Source organism: Nipponia nippon, unplaced genomic scaffold, assembly GCF_047370975.1.
Source record: "Nipponia nippon isolate SJK-2023a ecotype South Korea unplaced genomic scaffold, ASM4737097v1 scaffold_1, whole genome shotgun sequence".
NCBI lineage: Eukaryota > Metazoa > Chordata > Aves > Pelecaniformes > Threskiornithidae > Nipponia > Nipponia nippon.
In genome coordinates, this window is record NW_028262290.1 from 143,905,767 (window position 1) to 143,927,851 (window position 22,085).

General features: G+C 39.8%; 1 protein-coding gene across 1 annotated transcript in view; it reads right to left on the reverse strand.

The window, feature by feature from the left end:
- The window catches only part of NMT2 (N-myristoyltransferase 2), a 33,677-nt gene that overhangs the window by 661 nt on the left and 10,931 nt on the right, over positions 1-22,085 (reverse strand). Inside the window, exons 3-11 of the mRNA XM_087775722.1 lie at positions 18,943-19,087; positions 13,740-13,858; positions 13,553-13,644; positions 13,330-13,446; positions 12,467-12,637; positions 11,201-11,309; positions 7,400-7,570; positions 4,561-4,728; positions 199-336 (exon numbers count right to left, since the gene is read on the reverse strand). Of these exons, the coding sequence (XP_087631848.1) occupies positions 199-336; positions 4,561-4,728; positions 7,400-7,570; positions 11,201-11,309; positions 12,467-12,637; positions 13,330-13,446; positions 13,553-13,644; positions 13,740-13,858; positions 18,943-19,087 (1,230 nt within the window). The remainder of the gene's footprint in view (positions 1-198; positions 337-4,560; positions 4,729-7,399; positions 7,571-11,200; positions 11,310-12,466; positions 12,638-13,329; positions 13,447-13,552; positions 13,645-13,739; positions 13,859-18,942; positions 19,088-22,085) is intronic.

The following is a 22,085-nucleotide window of genomic DNA, read 5'->3' on the forward strand; positions in this document are numbered from 1 at the left end:
AAGGAAGAAGAAAAATACAGTATTTTAGTTCAAGTATGGCAATAAATCTAAACATCGTTAGTTTTCTGCACCTCAATTATGGATCTTAAATATGACTAATTAAAAAAGTTATTTTAAAACTTCTGCCCATTTTGGCCAGTGTAAATTAATGTACCATTATACCTAGCAGAATTCAGAAGCTCTTTTTTTCTCCCTTACCTTTTCAGATTCCATGCCAGGACACCTCCAGTTGTACAAATAATACTGCAAATTTCCATCTCCAATCCCAAACTTGAGTTTTTCCAGGAATGTTTTGTTTTCCATTAAGTCTAGTGCATTGAACACATCAAATCCTTTCTGGCAATAGCAAAACATTTTTTAAATTTTACTTTTTAAAGTTTCAAATTATGCACAAATGATACGTTACACAGTGGCATACAATATCCAAGAGACCGAGCTAATTAAGTGGAAAAAAAAGACAAGGGAATAAATCTTGCCTTTTAATTAGGTACACACACAAAGAAATTTTCCCAGTTAAAAAAAAAAAAAAAGTGAAGTATAAGGCACAACTTTGCTTGAAGATTATCTACCAAAGGGTAGGAATTTTAAAGCCGCTTTCAGGGGTAAAGTTCTGAAGAGTCCCTAAAGCATTATCCATTATTTTATCCTTATAGATATGCATTTTTTACAGTCACGTAGTGTTTTGACACACATGGCCTATTCCAGCTAAAGCTGCATAAATACAGCTTATGGTGTTTTTCAGCCATTTATCATTCTGTTAATAATAAACATTATATTTTTGTGATTTGGTCCTTTTCTGAAATGCCATTGTCTTTAGAACTCCAATCTTTCACATGTTACACTCCCTCTCCTACCACGCACCCTCTACCAACTCCTCTCTTCGTCAGCCTCCCGAATTCACCACTCAAAGCGCCATTTTTCTCTCAGAACAGCCACATAGCCACATTAGCCTCAGGGTTTTGTGTGGCAACACAAACATACTCAAATCCCAACTCACTGTGAACTCTTAACAAGCAAAATAAAAACAAGGTCAGTTAAGCCATCGCAGTGACAATCATCATGTATGAATAGCTGAATTTGCTTGGGGATCTGGATAGAAAAGTCCATTTACTTGCAATTAACTGCAAGGGAGTCTGACCTATGATCCTGGAGTCTTAACAGCACAAAGGCAGTGCGCCAGCAGGACTTTTTCTACTCTAAGATAAAAATAAGTTATAAAACAATAATGCTCAGTTACTTAAGCACAAGAAGATGGTAAGGAACATTCTTTACTCAGTATAAAAACAAGATTTTTTTTTTCTTTTAGATAAGCACCTCATATCAGGAAAAAAGGGAGTTGAAGAAAAAGAACATTTTAAGGTCTCCGTCAGTTTAGAACTATTTAAAAGAAAGTCACAAAGCACAGACAGTGAGTTTAGTAAGGTCCCCCGCCACCTTACACAAAGACCATTCTGTGCACAGATGAAGCTATGCTAAGTTAAATGTGCTGTGAAAAACACACAGAAACAAGACAAATAAGGTGGCAAGGATTTGACACTTAGCATCTAAAGAAGTAAATTTTGAAATATTCCAAGTTAGTAATAGACAGTAACAGAAATCTCAGAAGGCAGGAAGGAATGTGGGGGAGAATAGTGACACACTGTAGGTACAGACACACTAAAGGAGCTCTGCAGTTAAGCACTCAAAATTCAAACAAATGATGAAGTCTACAGATGTAGTTTTAATTCAGTATCTAAACATTAGCAGATTAGGTTCAGGTTAATATCTTCTGAGAGGTATTAAAAAGCTCCTGTTCAAAGATACTTGCTCCACAGCTCTGCCAGACGATTAGAGCAGACTCAGAAGTGAACTTCTTCCCTGTTTATAGTCTCTCTCTTGTTCTAGATCTAGAAACTTAGTGTCAGCTTCAACAATAAAATACACAGGGTTTTGGGGGGATTATCCTGCTGCAAAATCCCACTCTCTCCATGCAGAATACATGGAACCTAAGTGCATAACTCGAAATTTGGGGTTTTGCTTTGGAGGTCAGGCATTTTGTCCTATAATTGCCAAGATTTTACTAGACTTAGTTCTAAGCTAATTTTACGTAATATAATATGAAAATAAAAATCAACATTAAACTGACATGCAAACCCTGAAAGCAATTTGCGGAGTTGAATTTGTACCTCCAAAATGCATTCTTTGGGAGTAAAAGTACAGAAAGGACTGAGGTGGGGTGTCCCCAGCCAAGAGCCAAACACCCACCCCAGCCTTTCACTTGCTCCTCTTCCACGGGATGGGAAGAAAATACAAGGAAGGCAAGACAACTTGTGAATTGAAATAATGACAGTTTAATAGAGAAAGCAAAAGCTGCACGCACAAACAAAGCAAAAAGAGGAATTAATTGACTGCTTCCCATCGGCAGGCAGATGTCAAGCTACTTCCTGGAAAGCAAGGTCTCAGCGTGCATAAGGGCGGTTTGGGAAGATAAATGCCATAACCAGGAGCATCCCCCCTTCCTCCTCCTTTCCTTCAGCCTTTATTGTGGAGCACATCATCCTATGGTGTGGAATATCCCTCCGGTCAGTTGGGGTCAGCTGTCCTGGCTGTGACCCCTCTTGCCCACCCTCGGCCAACTCGCTGGGGGTGAAAGAGGGAAAAAGCCTTGAGGCTGCGCAAGCACTGTTCAGCAATAGCCAAAACACTGGTGTGTTTTCAGGCCTGTTTTAGTCACAAATACAAAGCACAGCACCATATGGGCTGCTAGGAAGAAAGTTAACTCCATCCCAGCCAGACCCAGCATATTTGTAAACAGAAAGCTGTGAATAGGAGTGCATTTATCATTTCTCTTGCCTCATCTCTCCTCATCTAAAAGTCCAAGTGCCAGATCTTCAAACATAACTAGGCATCTAATGATGCAGACAGGCCCAGCAGGTACTTTGGAAATCCACAGGCACCTAAATCCCAGTATTCTAACTATATGATGATCCATTTAAAAGAAAAGACTCACACGTCACATTCAGAAACAAATGTAGACAGAGGAAGGTGCAAAGCCTTGTGGTTAGACCACGTAACTGCGTCCTCACTCGTTCCATCCATGGCCTAGGAAATGGCCAGCCACTCAGCTCCCTATGCCACACTTCAAATGGAGACCAACGTTTATTCCTTTCTCCACTCTGACTTTTAAAAGCAAGTAGTACTAGTATTTTTAGCCACTTCTGAAAATTATACTAGCCAGCTTCCTGTATCTTCATACCTTTCAAAGTCTGTCTCTGAACTTCCTTTGGTATTACTCTGGAGCCTGAATAATGGGGTTCTATATTCCCCACAACTATCCAGGAGTTTTCCTTGCCAAATAGTTATTCAAGTCAATACTGCTTATAGGTCAACAAACCTCAGCAAGCAGTTCATGTCATAGATAGCAGCTCAGCTGCAATGCTGCACAAACATGGCTGAGACAGACAAGTTGAAGACTATGTGGCTGCTTTCATGCAGCCTGAAGTCTGAACAGATGCAGCCTTTGCAGACCATCACTGGCTTCATACAGATCAACACAGAAATCCCTGTGCCACATGCAGCGCAGACGGCTCTGACCATGGTCGGCTGGAGCACAGCTAACATTTGCTTGCACTGAGCACTCATCTGGTAGGTGTAATACCACAAGCAGTGCGGCAGCAACACTTCAGTTGGAAGGGAGGGGCAAGCTTCAAAGCATGAGGAGCAGAAAACATGCCTATGCTCTGCAGCGTGTTGGGAATGGTTGCTAGAATGGATGCCATGGACTGGATGAAGCCTGTGCAGTGCTGTAAATTGCCAGGGCTAAACAGGTCTCTCAGAATTTATTCAGAGTGCTGGGATGTGCATCACCTGCACTGCTCTGTACCACAGACTACACTGCCATTGGTGTTTGCGCTGCACTCCCATGAAACCCTGATGATTAAGAGCTGAGCATTAGTTTTTCATCAGACAGCACTAAACTCTTACAATTTCTATGTTTAAAAACTTCATTTATAGTCTCTTATCCTCCATTCAACTAAACCATCTATCAGCGTAATTCCATGCACGAAGGTGTGCTTAAAAGCTACATGACATCATCTACAGAGCTTTACAGGCAGCAATTAGTAACAAGACAAAATGAGAAAGCTTGCAAAAATAAACTTTTACGTTTTGTAGAAATAAAAAATAGCTTAAACAAACAAACAAAATGTATTTAATAGAACTTATTAACTCATCTCCAAGGGAAACTATTTTAGTGATACTTTCCATTCTTCTGGTACTTAGTGAACATGGTCATTGATGTGCTCTTGGATGTTTACACAGTTCAAGCTATTGCAAACACTTGATCTTCATGCACTTGTCATTCCCTAGCATCACTCAAAGTAAAAAGAAAAAACAAACATAGTGTTTTATATTTTAATATATGTATTGTATATGTCTCATCAACTGCACTCTGTGCTGTAGACAGTAAATGAAAACAGAATGCAATGGCATGGATAAATTGCTGTCAGTTCTTACCTTGCCACCACTCCTAAGAATACTTCTGTGAAAGAAGCAGGAAAAAAAACCAAACCCACAACTTACCAATTTAGCTATAATGAGTGCATCATTCATTAAGTCCAAGAGGGGGGTCTCTGTATGAATATTGTAAAAGGAATAGGCAGCTTTGAGGCTTTTATGAACAGGATGGTGCATCACTGTTGAAGGTAATGTGTAGAAACTCAGGAAGTCTGTTAAAATACCATTTGAGCCCTACAAAAAAAAAAAGGCAATTAATAAGCAGTAACCGCTCAGTTATTGGTTAGGCTAACATGGCAGTTCTGCAGAAAGTCAATAATAAATGCAGCACAGTTTTGCACACCGTAAGTATTATGGTATAACAGGTAATCTTGGCTAAGATTTGAAGAAATTGAATTCTTGCCGAGGATGTATCCATACATCAAAGCAAGACTGAAGCCTGAAATAGTCACTTCAGAAAAGGAAACAAACATTTACATTTTTCTAGTCTATTACACCAATAACATTTTGACAACCAATTGCCAAGGATTTCAGTTTGTTTCCCAGGCTTAGCCTGCTACAAACAAAGTTGACAAAGCACACTTCCTCAAAAAGTATAGAATTTTTTTTCCAATTGAACTTATTTTTAAAAGATTATTTTTTAAATCTGATGTTCACATTGAGGAATAATTTTCTCAACTTTCTAAAACCAGAAAAAAAATATACTATACTGGTATACAAAGCATATCTAAATCAGCTGTAGCGATTATTAATCAACAAGCACAATCCATTTGCTAGACAACAGTGCTAAATCACACTGAAATTCTAATAAGACCAGTAGTCATCAAAAAAGGTACTTATACAGAAATCTAAAGTATCCTACATAAACTTTCTTAATATTTCACGTACCCTAATGGAGTTTAACCATCTTCAAGAGTGTAGATTAGTAGGAAATGGGACATAATTATTACATGGGTTATGACTGACATGCTGAGCACAAAAGAACTACCCAGATCTTCACCCCTCCTATTCCAAGTGGGTCTCCTGATATCTCAAAGAATATAAGGCAAAGGAGACACACAAATGCTTGTTCTTGCTTGTTTGCTTTATTTTTGAATGATTGGTGCCCACTATTTTGAGCTCAATGAAGGACCTCACATGGATCCTTAAATTGATAGTACTTCTACAGTAAAAAGTAAGAGTTGAAGCCATCACATGCAAAAAAAGCTATTGTCTTAGAGCAGGTACAGATTCTGTAGTAGAGATAAACTAACAACAAATAACAGAAAAGTTATTAAGTCACTCACTAAATTCAGGAAGGATGGTGAAAATATTAATTCAGGAATTATACAGAGTATTTTAAGGCTTTAGCTCTGCACATTACAAAGATGACTTAAAAATCTGACACTAACTTCTCCAGGTCACACAGGTCTTAAAAAGATTTTAAGCACTAACAAACCTACATTTTGTAGATTGAAAAACTAGTTCAAGAGACAGCGTAAAACAAGCAAGTGAAGACTGAGCTGTCCAGTTAAAATGGCACTGTCAATGGCACACTCATGCTGATCCTGGTGCTTGTGGACTCTTCTGTAGGCTTCAACTCACCAACAAAGCCGAAAACCAACCCAGGGAGCGGGGCAGGGAAGAAGAAGGGGTGGAGAAAGAAGGAGGGACAATAAATTAAATTAGACCATAGAAGAGTCCATTGAGCGCTAGAGCCACTAAAAAGTAAGTAGAAAGCTAAGCTTGGACAATGACAACTGGTGAACAGGACCTCTCATCTCCAGCAGCAGGTTTCTAAATTCAGCTAAGACTCCTCCACAGTGTGGGAACACTGAGCTTCACAACCTGCAGCTTCTGTGAGGAGCTGGTAGGTTTAAGGATGTTAGTGCTAGTCGTTTTCAAATAACCTTATCACTTTAAACAAAGCAATACACTATTTAAATATGATGTCTACAACTGATTTAGCATGGACTCAGAGGGAAGAGTGTATCTTTCTCCACTAGCTCTAATCACAGCTATTCCAACCATGCCTTGGAGATTTCCAATCCATATGCTAATCTATTCCTGTACTGCGTATTTTGTGAGAAGCGTTGTGACCAACAGGTTGGAGGGTGGGGGTGGTAGGGTGGGGAGAGAAGAGTAAGTGATAGGAACAGATGACGGTGTCCATCCTGCTAGTGGACGAAGATTATAATTTTTAAGATAATTGAACTCCTAGCTGAGAGCAACTCATGACAGCACCAAGGGATGTTAACTTTTACTTCTCTATTTTACATATATTCATGCATATACATGTATAGATATGCACACACACGCATATACAAATTCATACACATATATACACAAACACTCTTTTACTGAAAAATATATTTTACTGAAGCAGACCATCAAAAAACATAATTCCCCCAGCAGGTGTCCCTAAAATTGGTTTTAAAAACAAAGAATTTTGAACTGGTGTATGGCAGAAACTTAGACACCTGAGAGAATGATACTGAATTCGAACCAAATCCTTATCTCAGTCATTGTATCACTTTTCCTTTTGTCTAGAAAAGGAGATTTGAAGACCACTGCTTATTATCGTGTCATATCTCTATGGAAAAAAAAACGGAGGAATGCAGGTAGAAAGGCTGGTTTTAAAATATGTAAGGTTCTCTGCTGTAATATTTCCAAGATAGTGATATTTTGAGATTTCAAAATTCTTCTTTAAAATACCCTGTTATAAGAGCACTGCAGTTTATCACAACCAAACACTTTCTCATTAACAGAATGCAATACAAAGAACAAACCTTGGAATCATGATATCAAATTCTACCTATAGCACACATTTTTCATACTGTCTGCATTTCAAAAACTTGATGCTGATACGAACTTTTGTAAGTGGCATTCACATGTACATTCATGAAGCAGTTAGGTCATGTTTTACCTCTACTACATAAGTGTCAATAATATGATCCCGAGGCAGGAACCAGTGGGCTACCTCTTCTTCATCCATCACAGGAGCAAGATTAAACTGTTTCAAGTAAGTGTTGATTAATTCTTGTACTGCTTTAGTATCTTTTTGTTCCATTGGTCTCAAACCTGAAGTCTTTGTGGCCTTATTGTAACAAAAGAAAAAATAAATGTTAAGATGTTGAAAGGAAAACTGCATACACAGCAAAGGCTGAAAGTAGGTTGCAGAGTCACTCCACTTGCTATGCATTCATTATTAGCCTACTTTACCCCAGCCACCTAATTCATTATGCTATTTTACAAACGGCTTTCAATCAGAATTCCCTCTCTTCTAATTATTGAGACAGTCTGGGGCACTTCAATCTTTTTATTTCATTACTGAAACAACTTCATTTCTCCAGAGAAAGAGATACCATTGCCAACAGCCTAGACTTCATGCATTTTGTATTATTATTTTTTTTTTAGGTCAGTCTTTATTTCTTATCTTCTTCTGAACTACCTAGGGCCCAGACACAGAAACAAAACATAAACCAACTTGCATATCAGAAGTTAATCTGAAGACAAGAACACTTGTGATTCAAACTTATAAAAATTACAGTCAATCTATAAACTAAAGTCAGCTGATAAAGTTTAATTAGAAATTATTTAACAAAAAAATTCCATCTATTCTTAACACTTGCAAACTCCCTTGCTAACTCAACTTTCTATACAGGCTCAACTGCTGTTCTGTTGACAAGAAAGCTTCTCATAACTTACACCTGCCTGAAATTAAAAACCTACAGCATTTTAACAAATAAAGTTATTTGACTTTAAACACCAGAAGAGGAAAAAATTGCTTTCCAGTACTATGCCGTTAATGTTTACACAAGCAAAGGTGACTAAAGTTTTCTCCCCAGCTTTTGTTAGCTTTCCCGGATATTTCCTTTCAGGGAGGCTAAGGCTTGTTCTCTTCAGAGCTCATTTATCCTGCTTCATCTGTCTGAGCTACATACCTGGGCACGTATCACATTAATCATACCAAAGTCAATTGCAAGAGCAGCCAGGTAGAGACTTGATTACTGGAAGCCTGAAATTAGTATAGCTGATCATGCTCTGCTCAAAAGGCATTATTCTGGGGGAGGTGTTTATTCACGTACTCTGGGAGTCAGCAGCCAGATGAAAAATCAAGGCATGTTTTCCCACAGCTCTGGCCTGAATATTAGATTTTAGTCTTCCTGCCTTCCTGAGCAGCCCCGGACTATGGTTCTCCTCCACAACAGCACATCGTCTAGATTTTTAAATGCCCTGAATCCATAAGGGTATTCACCTGACTCATCAACATGACGCTTCCTGTGCCATATTTCATTCGTAACCTCCTCATGAACTACAATATAAAAGGTTAATTTCAGCTCCCTCCAAGCCTTTGTCCCTCTTCTAAAGCCATACACTGGAGCAGGATGGGAGGAAAAGCAGCTGGGCTGGAACATCTTTATCCCCCAGCAACGCTCAGAATGGCCACTGGTAAATTATTATTTGCAGCCCCAGAAGTGAGGGAAAGTGTACAGAACCAGGCTAAAATTTGTTTCTGTGCACCACATATCAAGCTACACTGGGCATATATTCATGCGAGTATCCTGGCTCAGGATCTTGATCGGTAAGGAAAAGACATACCAACACGCTCCCATCCTTATTCTAAACACAGCCAAAATTACCTCTTTCAAAAACTCCTTGCTCAAGAGATTAAATGCTTAGAAAAAAACCACTTTATTTTTTATATCTATAGGTACATGCACAAACACAGCCTTCAGTGAGGGTGGTATTTATTAATTACAGTATTTATTATTTCTGAAAACCTTTTTAATTCAGACTGTTCAAGTGATTAGGAATGATTAATTCCTCTTAAAGGGAGATGAGCTCCCAGTGGCAATGATATTCTAAGGATGCTAAGAAAACAGGTTACAATGCAAGAAACAGTGTTTGGTGCTGAGGGATAGGATAATGTGGCCCAAATGAACAAAGTTGTGTGACAGTACCATTTATGGTAACGGCCTGAAACTGAGGATAAAGATCCTCAACAGCACTTAAACTCTTTCTTAGGAAAAAAAAACTCTAAAAAAACCCAAAGCACAAGACCTAAAGGGAAAACATTAGCACAAAGATTAAATCTTTATTTTCCATGGGAGAAGCTCCCAAGTCCAATCTAAAAATAAACAAACAGCTGAGGCATATGGACTCCTACATCACTTTTAGTTTTAAAAGCTGATTTTCAAAGCACCTATTTTCTATTTGCACATCTCTGTACAGTATGTTTGCCTTAGCTATATTTTATGAATGAGATATGATGTATTTTTTGTTCTCCGTAATTTATTTTTCTGTTGAAATCTGGGTTTTATGATAAAGGAAGATGATCAGGGTACAACTGCTGTTATGTCTAATTATTCTCGGTAGTTACACTTTTTGTACTGTAAGATTCTTATTCTTTAAACTATTCCTCTCCTGTATTGTTTCCATGAGAAAGAGTACTAGAGTTGCCACCAAAACCTGTATTTGTAATTGTCTGCTGCATTTTTTTTAGACTATTAAAAATGTCTTCAAGATTTGATGGAAGCTATATTTAGCTCTCCAAAATTAAAGCCTAATTAATTTGGTTATTAATTCTTAAGCTCTGAAAACGGCTGCCCTGCACGCAAGGGAGAACCTGCGTGTGCAGGCACAGGTAGCATGCAGGCAGCGCAGGAAACGAGTCTCTCTGACAGCAGCAGGAGTTCAGATCAAGCCATGGCATGTGCTTTATACTGAGGAGTGCTCAGAGTATTAGTCAAATATATAAGTAGTAAGAGAACCTGCAGCATCAAGCTAAATATAACCAACAGACACAATTCTCCAAAGTCAAATAAATCATTACAAAGTACAAGTGAGGGAAAAAGTATTTTTTTAACCTAAAGGGAGGGTTTGTTTAAATAAAAAAAAAGTTTACTGATATGGTACAGGTAAAGGATATTCTGCAATCCCTCCAAATAGAAAGGTAGCTTTTACAACCAAAGAAACTGCTGTCAGTCGTAAAACTTAGACAAGCTCCTATAGGCTATTAATTACAGCAATGAGATTTTTTAATAGTACATCTCAGACAACGTACAGTGACTTGCCCTGGCATGGAAATGCATCCTTAAGGCTTTTTGCCAGCCTAACTATTAGCTGCAAACATGAAAAAAAAAATTTTTAACTAACCTAGCTATGCCAGAATACTACTTTGGTTTTTTTGCTAGACCATGCAAAGAAACAGTACATAACATACTGAGGTGGCTTTTGCTGAGCCTGCTCATTGCAGAAGAACATTCTCTGACAGAACACAAAAAGCTGTGAATTAGAGTGGAATCAACAGTCCCACTGTACTCAGCCAACTTTCTGATGGACTTCTCTGAGAATTTTAAGACCCGAACTATTCATTTTCTGTTCCAGTAATCTTTTATCAGATATATCATACCGAGAATAATTTTATGTATCTTCGACTCAATCCCACATGTTTATGAAGTCAAAGTTTCTGGTTTTTTCTTTCTTTGTTTAAGGCTTTTAAGTCAAAATTTATATTTTCTCCATATACAGATCTACATTTCCAGCAATAGTCTCTTCTGTTTAGTATAGCCCTTAAGGTCTTTTTCATCAACGAGATTTTTTTTTTTTTAATGTCCTGCACACACTGGCTTTCCACAGAAAAGCCTGTGCTGTCAGAGACAGATGGAAGGTTATTTTGGGCCTCACAATAACTGTGGGGATTCTCTGCAGTCATACTGCTTACATCAGGAAGTCTGTAGAGCTTCATTGTTCTTTGTAGAGTCATGTTTCTACTCAAATGTGAAAATTTCACCTCCACCAATTTCCTGGGATTCAGTGATCGATGCCAATACCTGGAAATAAAATTAATACTGAGATTAAATAGTATTTTAAGTATCAGCTTCACTTGCATCCATTTCCCTGCTTTCTCACATTGCTCCTTCTCCTCTCCAAATTTGTTTCTAAGCAAGCCTGTACTATGTCTGTAAGAAGCTTGACCAACAAAAGATAAAGAAAAGCTATATCCAAGCAATAGCTTTTAAACAGGCTTGCTACCATCATACTTTGAATCTAAGCAAATGCTTTTTATTACACAATGAGTAATCACAGGGCTAAACATTTTAGTACTTGCTACAGCCCTCACAATCTCACATGGTAACATTTATTTTCTTGTACAGACAAGACCCTCTGCTCATGTCTAAGTAGTTTGTTGAAGGAGATGTCCTCTTCCTAGGAGATTATTGTGCAACAGAACATCTCGAGTTACTCTAACACACCATGGGTTTTTTTTTTCCCCATCCTTCATTACAGAGACTTACAGGATCTTTGGTGTTGATAGGTGGAAAACCAATTTAAAATCAAAAAGTATCCTGTCCTCCAGAAGGATAGACAGCTGAACTAAGACCGCTGGAACTAAACTTTTCCCAGTAGAAATAAAATCCATTCCAAGCAAACAAAATTATATTTGATTACATACAACTCTTCTCACGTGACAGTTTTCCCATCTTTACCAAATGCCGATGAAGTCGTCCTTTCTCCAGGAAAGACAAAAGCATTTCAAAAAAGCAAATCATACAATTCCCAGAAATGCTCTGCCATCTTTGGCAAGCAACCAGGTCAACAGGGAAGTGTCCCAGCAGGGAAACAGGCCACATGAAAAACACAGGTATACAATGTTGTCATTGCTAGCATGGCTTCCACCAGAAGGTCAACAGAAACATCTATTAGTCTATTTAAGATACGATAAACAACCCCAAATTTAGATTTTAGTCTGAGAAGCTGTTTTATCCAAGGCACTGGGAGGGAGGGAAGAGGAGAGGAAAAAAAAAAAAAAAAAAAAAAGAAAGAAACCAAAAAAACCCACCCTGACAAACATTCAGACCTTCAGGTTAGTCACAACATTTAATTTCTTTGAATTTTATGCTTTTATTGTTTCTAGCCAATTACATAAAATGTTCTTTAAAATGACTGCTATAGGAACTGATATTATTATGAACATCACCTAGGTTACCTGCAAGTGGCCACGGGTTTGGGGAGTACCACTCCAGCAGTGTAAACAGCCTGAAAAATTCCTTCCAGGTTTACTCTTCTGGTTATTTCCCGAATCAGTACAGGTGCTACCCGTTTAGATCTCAGTTTCTTATGGACACACAGAAAATTGATTTCTACCATTTTCTTCACACTAAAAGGACATTAAATAGTGGAAAAGTTAGAGTTGCACATCGCATATTTTGATTTGCATAACTGTAGTCTTCCATGTTGTGACAGAAGAATCTGAGGTAAAAATAAATCGGCCTGCGACAAAGTACATCGGCACCAAATACTAATCTATGAGATTGCGACTGCAATGGCAAATTGTGCAATATGCAAGCTGTGTCTAAGATATTTGCAACACTCTTTTTTCAGAGCTCTATCAAGACTTAAGCAATTGCCTTACTTCAAGATGCATAATGGCATCCAAGCACATGCTATGCGGTATCATAGTACTGTATGATTGTCAGTGTATGAAGACCTGGCCAAGGAAGTCCCGCTGACTGACTATCCTTTAAATACTTTTCAGTAGGGTCAGAAAATTCTATGTCATTATCTGTATCATCTATCAATAAGCAAATTCCTTAAATATGTATTACTGGTTTTCATTGTAAGGAGTCCACAAGCTTTTGGGGGGGGGGGGGGGGGAGAATGGGGAGGAGTGGGAAGAGGGGGAGGGAAAAAAAAAAAAAGCTGTGCTACATACACAGGATTCTTCTGACTCTTTATGGTCAATGAGCTGCCTTCTCTCTTTTTAAGTTCTCTATGGCAATGGATACCAGTTTAAGATTTGTTTCATGGTGTTATTCTTTTACTAACATAAAAGGTAATGGTGCATTTTACCTGTCATAAATACGAATATTTGCAGGGATGGCACTTATGAATCCTACCAGTTTTTTGTTTGAAGACACTCTAACCCCACAGTGCCATTGGGGTAACCAGCCCGGAGGACGTAGCGCCCTAGAATTGATGACAGAAATAATTACAAATTACTGCCTAAGAAGATGTAATAAAAACACCCTTCTTTGCACTCCAGCCAGAGCAGAATGTGGAACTTGCTACTCACCACAGAAGAAATTCAGGTGAATAATCAAACCTAAACATATTATCATCATCTTCTACATAATTCTCATTTAACAGTGTGTATAACTCCTTCAGCTGAAAACACAGACAAAAAAATCCAAAGATTTATTCACATGCAATCAGAATAAAATTCCATGATTTTAGATACATATAAAAATTCTTTTACTTACAACTTCAGCATTGCTAAGATCCAATGTGTCCCACATAAAACCTTGTGGCAAAGAATATGGCTCTAGGCGGACATTGTCCTTGTCTGGTTCAATTGCACCATGTGAAGTTATAACTTCATCTTTTGAGGGAGGAGAAGGTAAAAAACAAACAAACAAACAAAAAAACAGTTACATTGCTAGCTTTCCTGATAGTTCTCAAAACTGCATTTAACTCACATCATGTATTTTCTCATAATTCTGTGATAGGAACATGAAGCTTTTAAAAAATGCTGAAAAAAATTAGTATTATTAGCTTATACTACTGCCCATTCTCACAGATCACGTTCAGATTAATGATTATCTCATCAGAACATTTATAGATACGCACAGAACTACCCTACCTCAACTGATACCCAGTGTTTCATAACACAGGACAGCAATTTATCAGCACATGCACAGCATTTAGCTAGCCATGAGATCCACAGTCTCATGATGAGAAACATGTTGTACTCACAGCTAACAAGCTATAGCTTGGATCCTGTTTACCACTGACTTGAACACACCTGAACTCAACAGGATTACTCAGGAGCAGCGGCATGGCAAAGCCAGGGCATTTAAGGGATGCTGGTGAAATGTGGAACTTCTTCCTAAAATCCTACATGAAAGCCTGCTGCTTCTCCTCTCTTACTTTACAACTCCAGTCCCTCAGTATATAGCTATGAACAGAAGCTGTTCCTCTTCTATGGAGCAGCACCTGCCAAATCATAGAATCGTTTAGGTTGGAAGAGACCTCTAAGATCATCTGAGTCCAGCCATTAACCTAGCAATGACAATTCCACCACTAAACCACGATCCTAGAGCACCACATCTACACATCTTTTAAATATCTCCAGGGATGGGGACTCAACCACTTCCCTGGGCAGCCTCTTCCAATGCTTGACAACCCTTTCAGTGAAGAAATTCTTCCTAATATCCAACCTAAACCTCCCCAGTGCAACTTGAGGCCATTTCCTCTTGTCCTATCACTTGTTACATGGCAGAAGAGACCAACTCCCACCTCACTACAGCCTCCTTTCAGGTAGTTGTAGAGAGCAATAAGGTCTCCCCTCAGCCTCCTCTTCTCCAGACTAAACAACCCCAGTTCCCTCAGCCGCTCCTCATAAGACTTGTGCTCTAGACCCTTCACCAGCTTCGTTGCCCTTCTTTCGACACGCTCCAGCACCTCAATGTCCTTCTTGTAGTGAGGGGCCCAAAACTGAACACAGTACTCGAGGTGTGGCCTCACCAGTGCTGAGTACAAAGGGACAATCACTTCCCTGGTCCTGCTAGCGACACTATTCCTGATACAAGCCAGGATGCCAGTGGCCTTCTTGGCCACTGGGGCACACTGCTGGCTCATATTCAGCTGGCTGTCAACCAACACCCCCAGGTCCTTTTCCACCAGGCAGCTCTCCAGCCACTCCTCCCCAAGCCTGTAGCGTTGCATGGGGTTGTTGTGACCCAAGTGCAGGACCTGGCACTGACCCTTGTTGAATCTCATACAATTGGCCTCGGCCCATCGATCCAGCCTATCCAGGTCCCTCTGTAGGGCCTTCCTACCCTCCAGCAGATCAACACTCTCTCTCGCCCAGCTTGGTGTCGTCTGCAAACTTACTGAGGGTGCACTTGATCCCCTTGTCCAGATCATTGGTAAAGACATTAAACAGAACTGGCCCCAATACTGGGCCCTGGGGAACACCACTTGTGACCGGCCACCAGCTGGATTTAACTCCATTCACCACAACTCTTTGGGCCCAGCATCCAGCCAGTTCTTTACCCAGCAAAGAGTACGCCCGTCCAAGCCATGAGCAGCCAGTTTCTCCAGGAGAATGCTCTGGGAAACGGTGTCAAAGGCTTTACTAAAGTCCAGGTAGACAACATCCACAGCCTTTCCCTCATCCAGTAAGCAGGTCACCTTGTCATAGAATGAGATCAGGTCAGTCAAGCAGGACCTGCCTTTCATAAAACCATGCTGACTGGGCCCCATCCCCTGGTTGTCCCATACATGCCACGTGATGGCACTCAGGATGATCTGCTCCATAACCTTCCCCAGCACTGAGGTCAGGCTGACAGGGCTGTGGTTCCCTGGATCCTCCTTCTGGCTCTTCTTGTAGATGGGTGTCACATTTGTTAACCTCCAGTCGACTGGGACCTCCCTGGTTAGCCAGGAGTGCTGATAGATGGTGGAAAGTGGCTTGGTGAGCACTTCCGCCAGCTCCCTCAGTACCCTTGGGTGGATCCCATCCGGCCCCATACACTTGTGTGTGTCTACGTGGTATAGCAGATCACTAACCATTTCCCCTTGGATTATGGGGGCTTCATTCTGCTCCCCATCCCTGTCTTCCAGCTCAGGGGGCTGGGTACCCCGAGAACAACTGGTCTGACTATTAAAGACTGAGACAAAGAAGGCATTAAGTACCTCAGCCTTTTCCTCATCCTTTGTCACTCTGTTTCCCCCCACATCCAATAAAGGGTGGAGATTCTCCTTAGCCCTCCTTTTGTTGATAATGTATTTATAGAAATAGTTTTTGTTGTCTTTTACAGCAGTAGCCAGATTAAGTTCTAGTTGGGCTTTAGCCCTTCTAATTTTCTCCCTGCATAACTTCATGATATCGTTGTAGTCCTCCTGAGTTGCCTGCCCCTTCTTCCAAAGGTCATAAACTCCTTTTTTTCCTGAGCTGCAGCAAAGCTCTCTGTTCAGCCAGGCCGGTCTTCTTCCCCACTGGCTCGTCTTTTGGCACATGGGGATGGCCTGCTCCTGTGCCTGTAGGATTTCCTTCTTGAAGAATGTCCAGCCTTCCTGGACTCCTTTGCCCTTCAGGATTGCCTCCCAAGGGACCCTGTCAACCAGGCTCCTAAACAGGACAAAGCTGCCCTCCAGAAGTCCAAGGTGGCAGTTCTGCAGACCCCCCGCCTTACTTCTCCAGGAATCTAAAACTCTATCATTTCATGATCGCTATGCCCAAGATGGCCTCCAACCATCACATCACCCACCAGTCCTTCTCTGTTCACAAACAACAGGTCCAGCAGGGCACATTCCCTAGTTGGCTCCCTCACCAGCTGTGTCAGGAAGTTATCTTCCACACGCTCCAGGAACCTCCTAGACTGTTTCCTCTCTGCTGTGTTGTATTTCCAGCAGACACCTGGTAAGTTGAAGTCCCTCATGAGAACAAGGGCTAGAAATTGTGAGACTTCTCCCAGCTGCTTATAGACTATTTCGTCTGCCTTTTCATCCTGGTTGGGTGGTCTATAACAGACTCCCACCATGATATCTGCCTTGCTGGCCGTCCCACTGATTCTCACCCATAAACGCTTAAGCTATCATCATCATCCTCAAGCTCTAGATAGTCAGATGTTCCTTTGTCATATAAACTTTTCCCAAATGATGCGCAATCCTGACATATAGTTATGGCCTGCCATCCAGTTTGGAAGGTCATCATTACCAGCATCGTTATACAAACTCTGGAAAGTATCAACAGCCTAAATGTTACTGCCAGTACACGGCAGACTCGGCCTAACTAAAGGACCCACTGCTAACAACCTTAACTAGAATGCAGAAGGATTCTGAAGTTAATTTACTCCAAAGATCCCTACAGCTATTTCTTGAATCAACTGATTTTTTTTTCCCACCTAAATGTATCCAGCATATCAAATAGTGAAGAATTCCCAGTATGTTCATTCAGCAGATAAAGCTTAAAAAAAACATCAGTGGGATCAAGAAGCAATTCCTAAACACTGTTGAACAAAACCTCTGCCAGCCAAATTCAACAAGGCATATTTCTACTGCACAACACTAACAAATCATTTTTAGAGTCAATGTATTGGTCCTTTTAGGCTGGCAAGCGACAGACTCTCATCTCTATAGAAGTGCTGTAAGATATATTGACTAACCTGAACTGAACTCCTGGAACTGCTGCGCAGACACCTGAACTAGCTCTGAAAAAGCTTTATTACGGCAAGACTATTTTTTGATTTACACATCAACTTCTTTCAACTAGGCTCTTCCTCCACCTAGGCAGGATTACTGTGACAATTACTACCATTAGTTTACAGAGGTATCTGGATAGAGTTTGTATGGAGAAGAGCCAGGGCAGGCCAGTTCAATTAAGTGGAAAATATTGCTCTCGACTTCTCTATGCAAGCAAGTCAGGAAGAAATGAGATCACTGTGGATTAAGCTATAGAAATGGATTAATGTGAAATGCTGCCCTGTGGAGAGAGCGAACAGAGTGCTCCTGTGCTTTAGACTCTACTTATTTCTGCTTATTCTACACCGGTCTCCAATGCCACAGAGAGAAACCTGAAGAACAGAACAATGACAGCTATTGCACTGAGGCGACTTTACTTGTGGGGTCCCCCAGTTTCGTTGGCACTGAAGAGCTACAACTGCTTAACTTGAAGATAATGAAGGGGGAAGACGAAGGTTCAGAAAACAATTCAGAAAAAAGCAAGAGAGACAGCAACTATCTTCTCCAACACAGATTAAGATTTACCAACTGCGCTATCAGAGACCAGATCAGTATAAAAAGTAATCTGCCAAATTCCTGACAAAATTGAAGGCAAGAGGGGTCACCTCACCATCTCACTTGGTACCAAGAACAGAGAATGGACTCTGAGAAAGCATATCTTCAAGGTAGCTTACGTCGCGGAAGAAGCACGTGAACACACAGCAGTAAAAGTGTTCACGCATGACAGAAGTGCCATTATCCCCTTAAAGCTGCATGTAAACAGTGTAACCTACAGCAGGAGAGTAATCATCTCTGTAACAGCAAATCTATCTGTTGAAAAGAAAAAATTAAGGGAAAATAAATAAATAAATAAAACCAAAGTTTATTCTTTGTCACCACTTAACAGTTCTTATTTTCCCTCAAGCGGAAAAGACTTCCACGTTCTGTTGTTCAAGAGTTCAGACCTAAAATATACAAAGGAATGCCATTTCAATAGCATTTCCCATTTTTTATAGAGAGCATCAGAAAGAGATTTATTAACACCATATTTTGTTGCATATGATTTGGCGGGGGGCAAGCACCTTCCTGGAGAATATCAAGAATTCTACATAAACTACACAAAAGATTAAGGATCTCTACTGCACACAGTCCAACTTCATACCCATTTTAGAGAACATGGCACACATTCTTTTAGTGGTCAGTAAGACAGATCTTATGCCCAGATCCAGTTAAACTTACTAAGTTTAGGTACAGGTTGCGTATCCCAAAACTGGTATTTACGTTTGGTAGCCTCATCAATATTCTTTGCTGGGCCTTGGCATGCAGAGAGCAGCTCCATCGCCCTCTGGATATCTTGAAGCTTCTGCATTGGAATGGCTGGATTCTGCACAGAGACAAAGGGAAGAGGAAGCTTACTGAGTATGTTTACTTTGAACAAGTTGTACAAACATGTTCATTTATTTTGCTGTATTGTATTCTTTCATGTATTCTTCTTATCATGGTTAGTTTAGGTATAACCTTCAGAGGCAGGAGGGTGGAAAATTAGGTGGGCAACAGACAAGCAACTTCACAAATTACTTAATAGTTTTGAGCAGCGCTTGCATTTAATCATGAAACTTCAGCGTTTTTAACACAAGTACTGCAGCATTAAGGCAGGATACCAGTATCACAATAAAAAGCTTCTTGTATTCCCTGGCCCTGCCCCCAGTAAAATACAATAAAACAGCAAAAAGCAGATCAGCTTACATATGTAACAATCTAAAGATACCATTGGTACATACAGACATGTTTGAAGTTGTACTTTACACACACAGGATAAAAGAATATTTAAATTCACTATGATTCAGTATTTCAGGTACACTGTATTGCTACAAATATCCACTTTTTAACCTTAGTTATATTGTATCTGCTTTCTATTAGCTTGCAATTATTATAGTAGGCATCTTTCTGCATTGTATCATATGTAGGAGTTAACTATCCTGCCACTAACACCAACTGTGCCAACACTCACAGCTGAAGATAACTTTTAACTGATAAAAGCAGACAGATATAAAATAAAATTTCCACTTAAAAGTTGAAAAATCTTTATAGAAAAGTTATTTGAAAAGCATAAAAACTAAGGTTAAGCATTTCTAAACTGAGCTCTTAAACCCTCATTTTTGATCACTCTGAGTAAGTGTAACTGGAATGAGAATTTTACCTGCATAGGAAAGTACAGAGGAATAATGGTAATAGGCTTCTAAATCTAAAGGGATTTTTCTCTCTCTCTTTTTTAATCTATATATTTGTTTTGTTTTGTAATCTCCCAAGTGGTAAGTCTGTTCTGAGGCACACTAACAGCATGCTTGTGCTCACGTTTTCCCAGACTGCAGTGCAATAAATACATTTGAAGAAATAGTCTCAAATGCATTGGAAAATTTTATGCAATTCTGCATGGAGATTTCAAGCCAGATCTTTTTTTTTACTGAATATCAATGGATCACTATTTCTGTATTTCACTTTCTTCCCAGGATTCATGTGTTGAAAAACCACCATAAACTACATGTAATAAGGACGTAAAGCTTCATTTGGATAGGCATCTGCCTCTAGTATCCTCAGTCACAGAAGGAGTAAAACTCCATGCCTGTAGCTCAAGCAGGCCATCATTTTCTATTTATAATAAAAACCTGTACTCTCTAAACATTATACAATTTCTTTCATTAATTTAAGTATTGCAAAATTTTACCTGTGAGCATGCTTTGAACACCTGCCATCTGAGTAGTTGTGAATTAACATATTTACACACTTCAGAGCAACACTATTGCAGCATAAAAAAAACCCTACCCTATTTCTCAATTCAGATTACAGTGACATAAGTTACTTTTCTCAGATAAAAATCAATTTGTCTATTACACACTGGCCTGATACAAATACTTCTAATGCCACTAGATAAATTCTGAAATCTTATCAGTATATTATGAAATCATACATAAATATTGACATACCGTAATTTATTTTGTATGTTTATTTTAAGTCTCTAATGTTTTTTCTACATGAAGAAAAAGAAAAAAACAGAAAATCTAAACCAAAGATATTAGGTTCTGAAAAGATCTTACTATCATATGTAAAGTAAAAAGTTCATGTTCTGGTGCTAAACATAATATGGCTAGGGACATCAGAAGGAATCTCCTTTCAAAACCTTCAGAGATCAGCCTGGCTAAGAAGTTTACTTTCAACCCTTTTTGTTTTCGTTTAATGGAAAGCAAGAAAAACCTACACAGAACTTCACATAAATTAGAAAGAAGAGTGACTTTGTTTAATTTCAATTTAGGGGAAATATCTCTTCACAGCACAAGACGGCACTGTTGTGCAACAGGGCTGAGATATGCAATGCTTTTTTTGCCTCAGTTTCGGTGACAAGATCTGACCTCAGACCTTTGATGTCCCTGAGCCTTGCAGCACAGTCTGGGAGACTCCCATTAACCACAGCAGGAGAGAAAGTTAGGGACCACTTAGCAAACTAATCATGCACGGGTCCATAAGAAGAGACCAGATGCATCCGAGGGTGCTGAGGGAGCTGGCTGATGTTACTGCAACAAGCATCTATCAAGTTTAAAAGGTTATAGCAGTTAGTGGAGGTTTCTTATGACTGGAAAAAGGGAAATGTCACACCCATCTTCAAGAAGGCAAGGGAAAGGATTTTGAGAACTGAAGGGTCAATACTGTTTAATGATCTGAATGTGACAAAGAGTGCTTTCTCTGCAAGTTCATAGATGATACCTAGTTGGGAAGAATGGTTGATACGCTGGACTGCAGAGCTGCTATTCAAAGCTACTTTTGCTAGGCTGGAAACAGAAACTTCATGAAGTTTGACAAAGGCAAATGCAAAGTCCTGCATCTGGAACAGAAAAAGCCCACGCAATGGCAGAGGCCAGCATTGACTGGCTAGGAAGCAGCTTTGCAGAAAAGAACTCGGAGGTCTTGGTGGGCAGAGAGCTGAACATGAGCCAGCAGTTTGCTGGCCAGCAAAGAAGGACAGCTGCATACCGGGTTGTACTAGTAAGACTGGCCAGCAAGTCTTCCCCTTTATCTGGCACCCCCGAGATCACATCTCACAGGTTTGGGTTCCCCATTACAAGGAAAACATTGACACAGTGCAGTGAGTTCAATGGAGGGCCACCAAGATGACTGGGGAGCTGAAGCACATGACATACAAGGAGAAGATGAGAGACCTTGGTTTGCTCAGCCTTAAGAAGAAAAGGTTAAGGGAGTAGGAGAAATCTTACTGCTGCCTAATGGGAGGATGTAAAGAAAACTGAGCAAAGTCTTTTCAGAGGAGGACAATGATAGGATAAGAAACAATGGACACAAGTTGCAAACCAGCAAAATCCATTTAGATACAA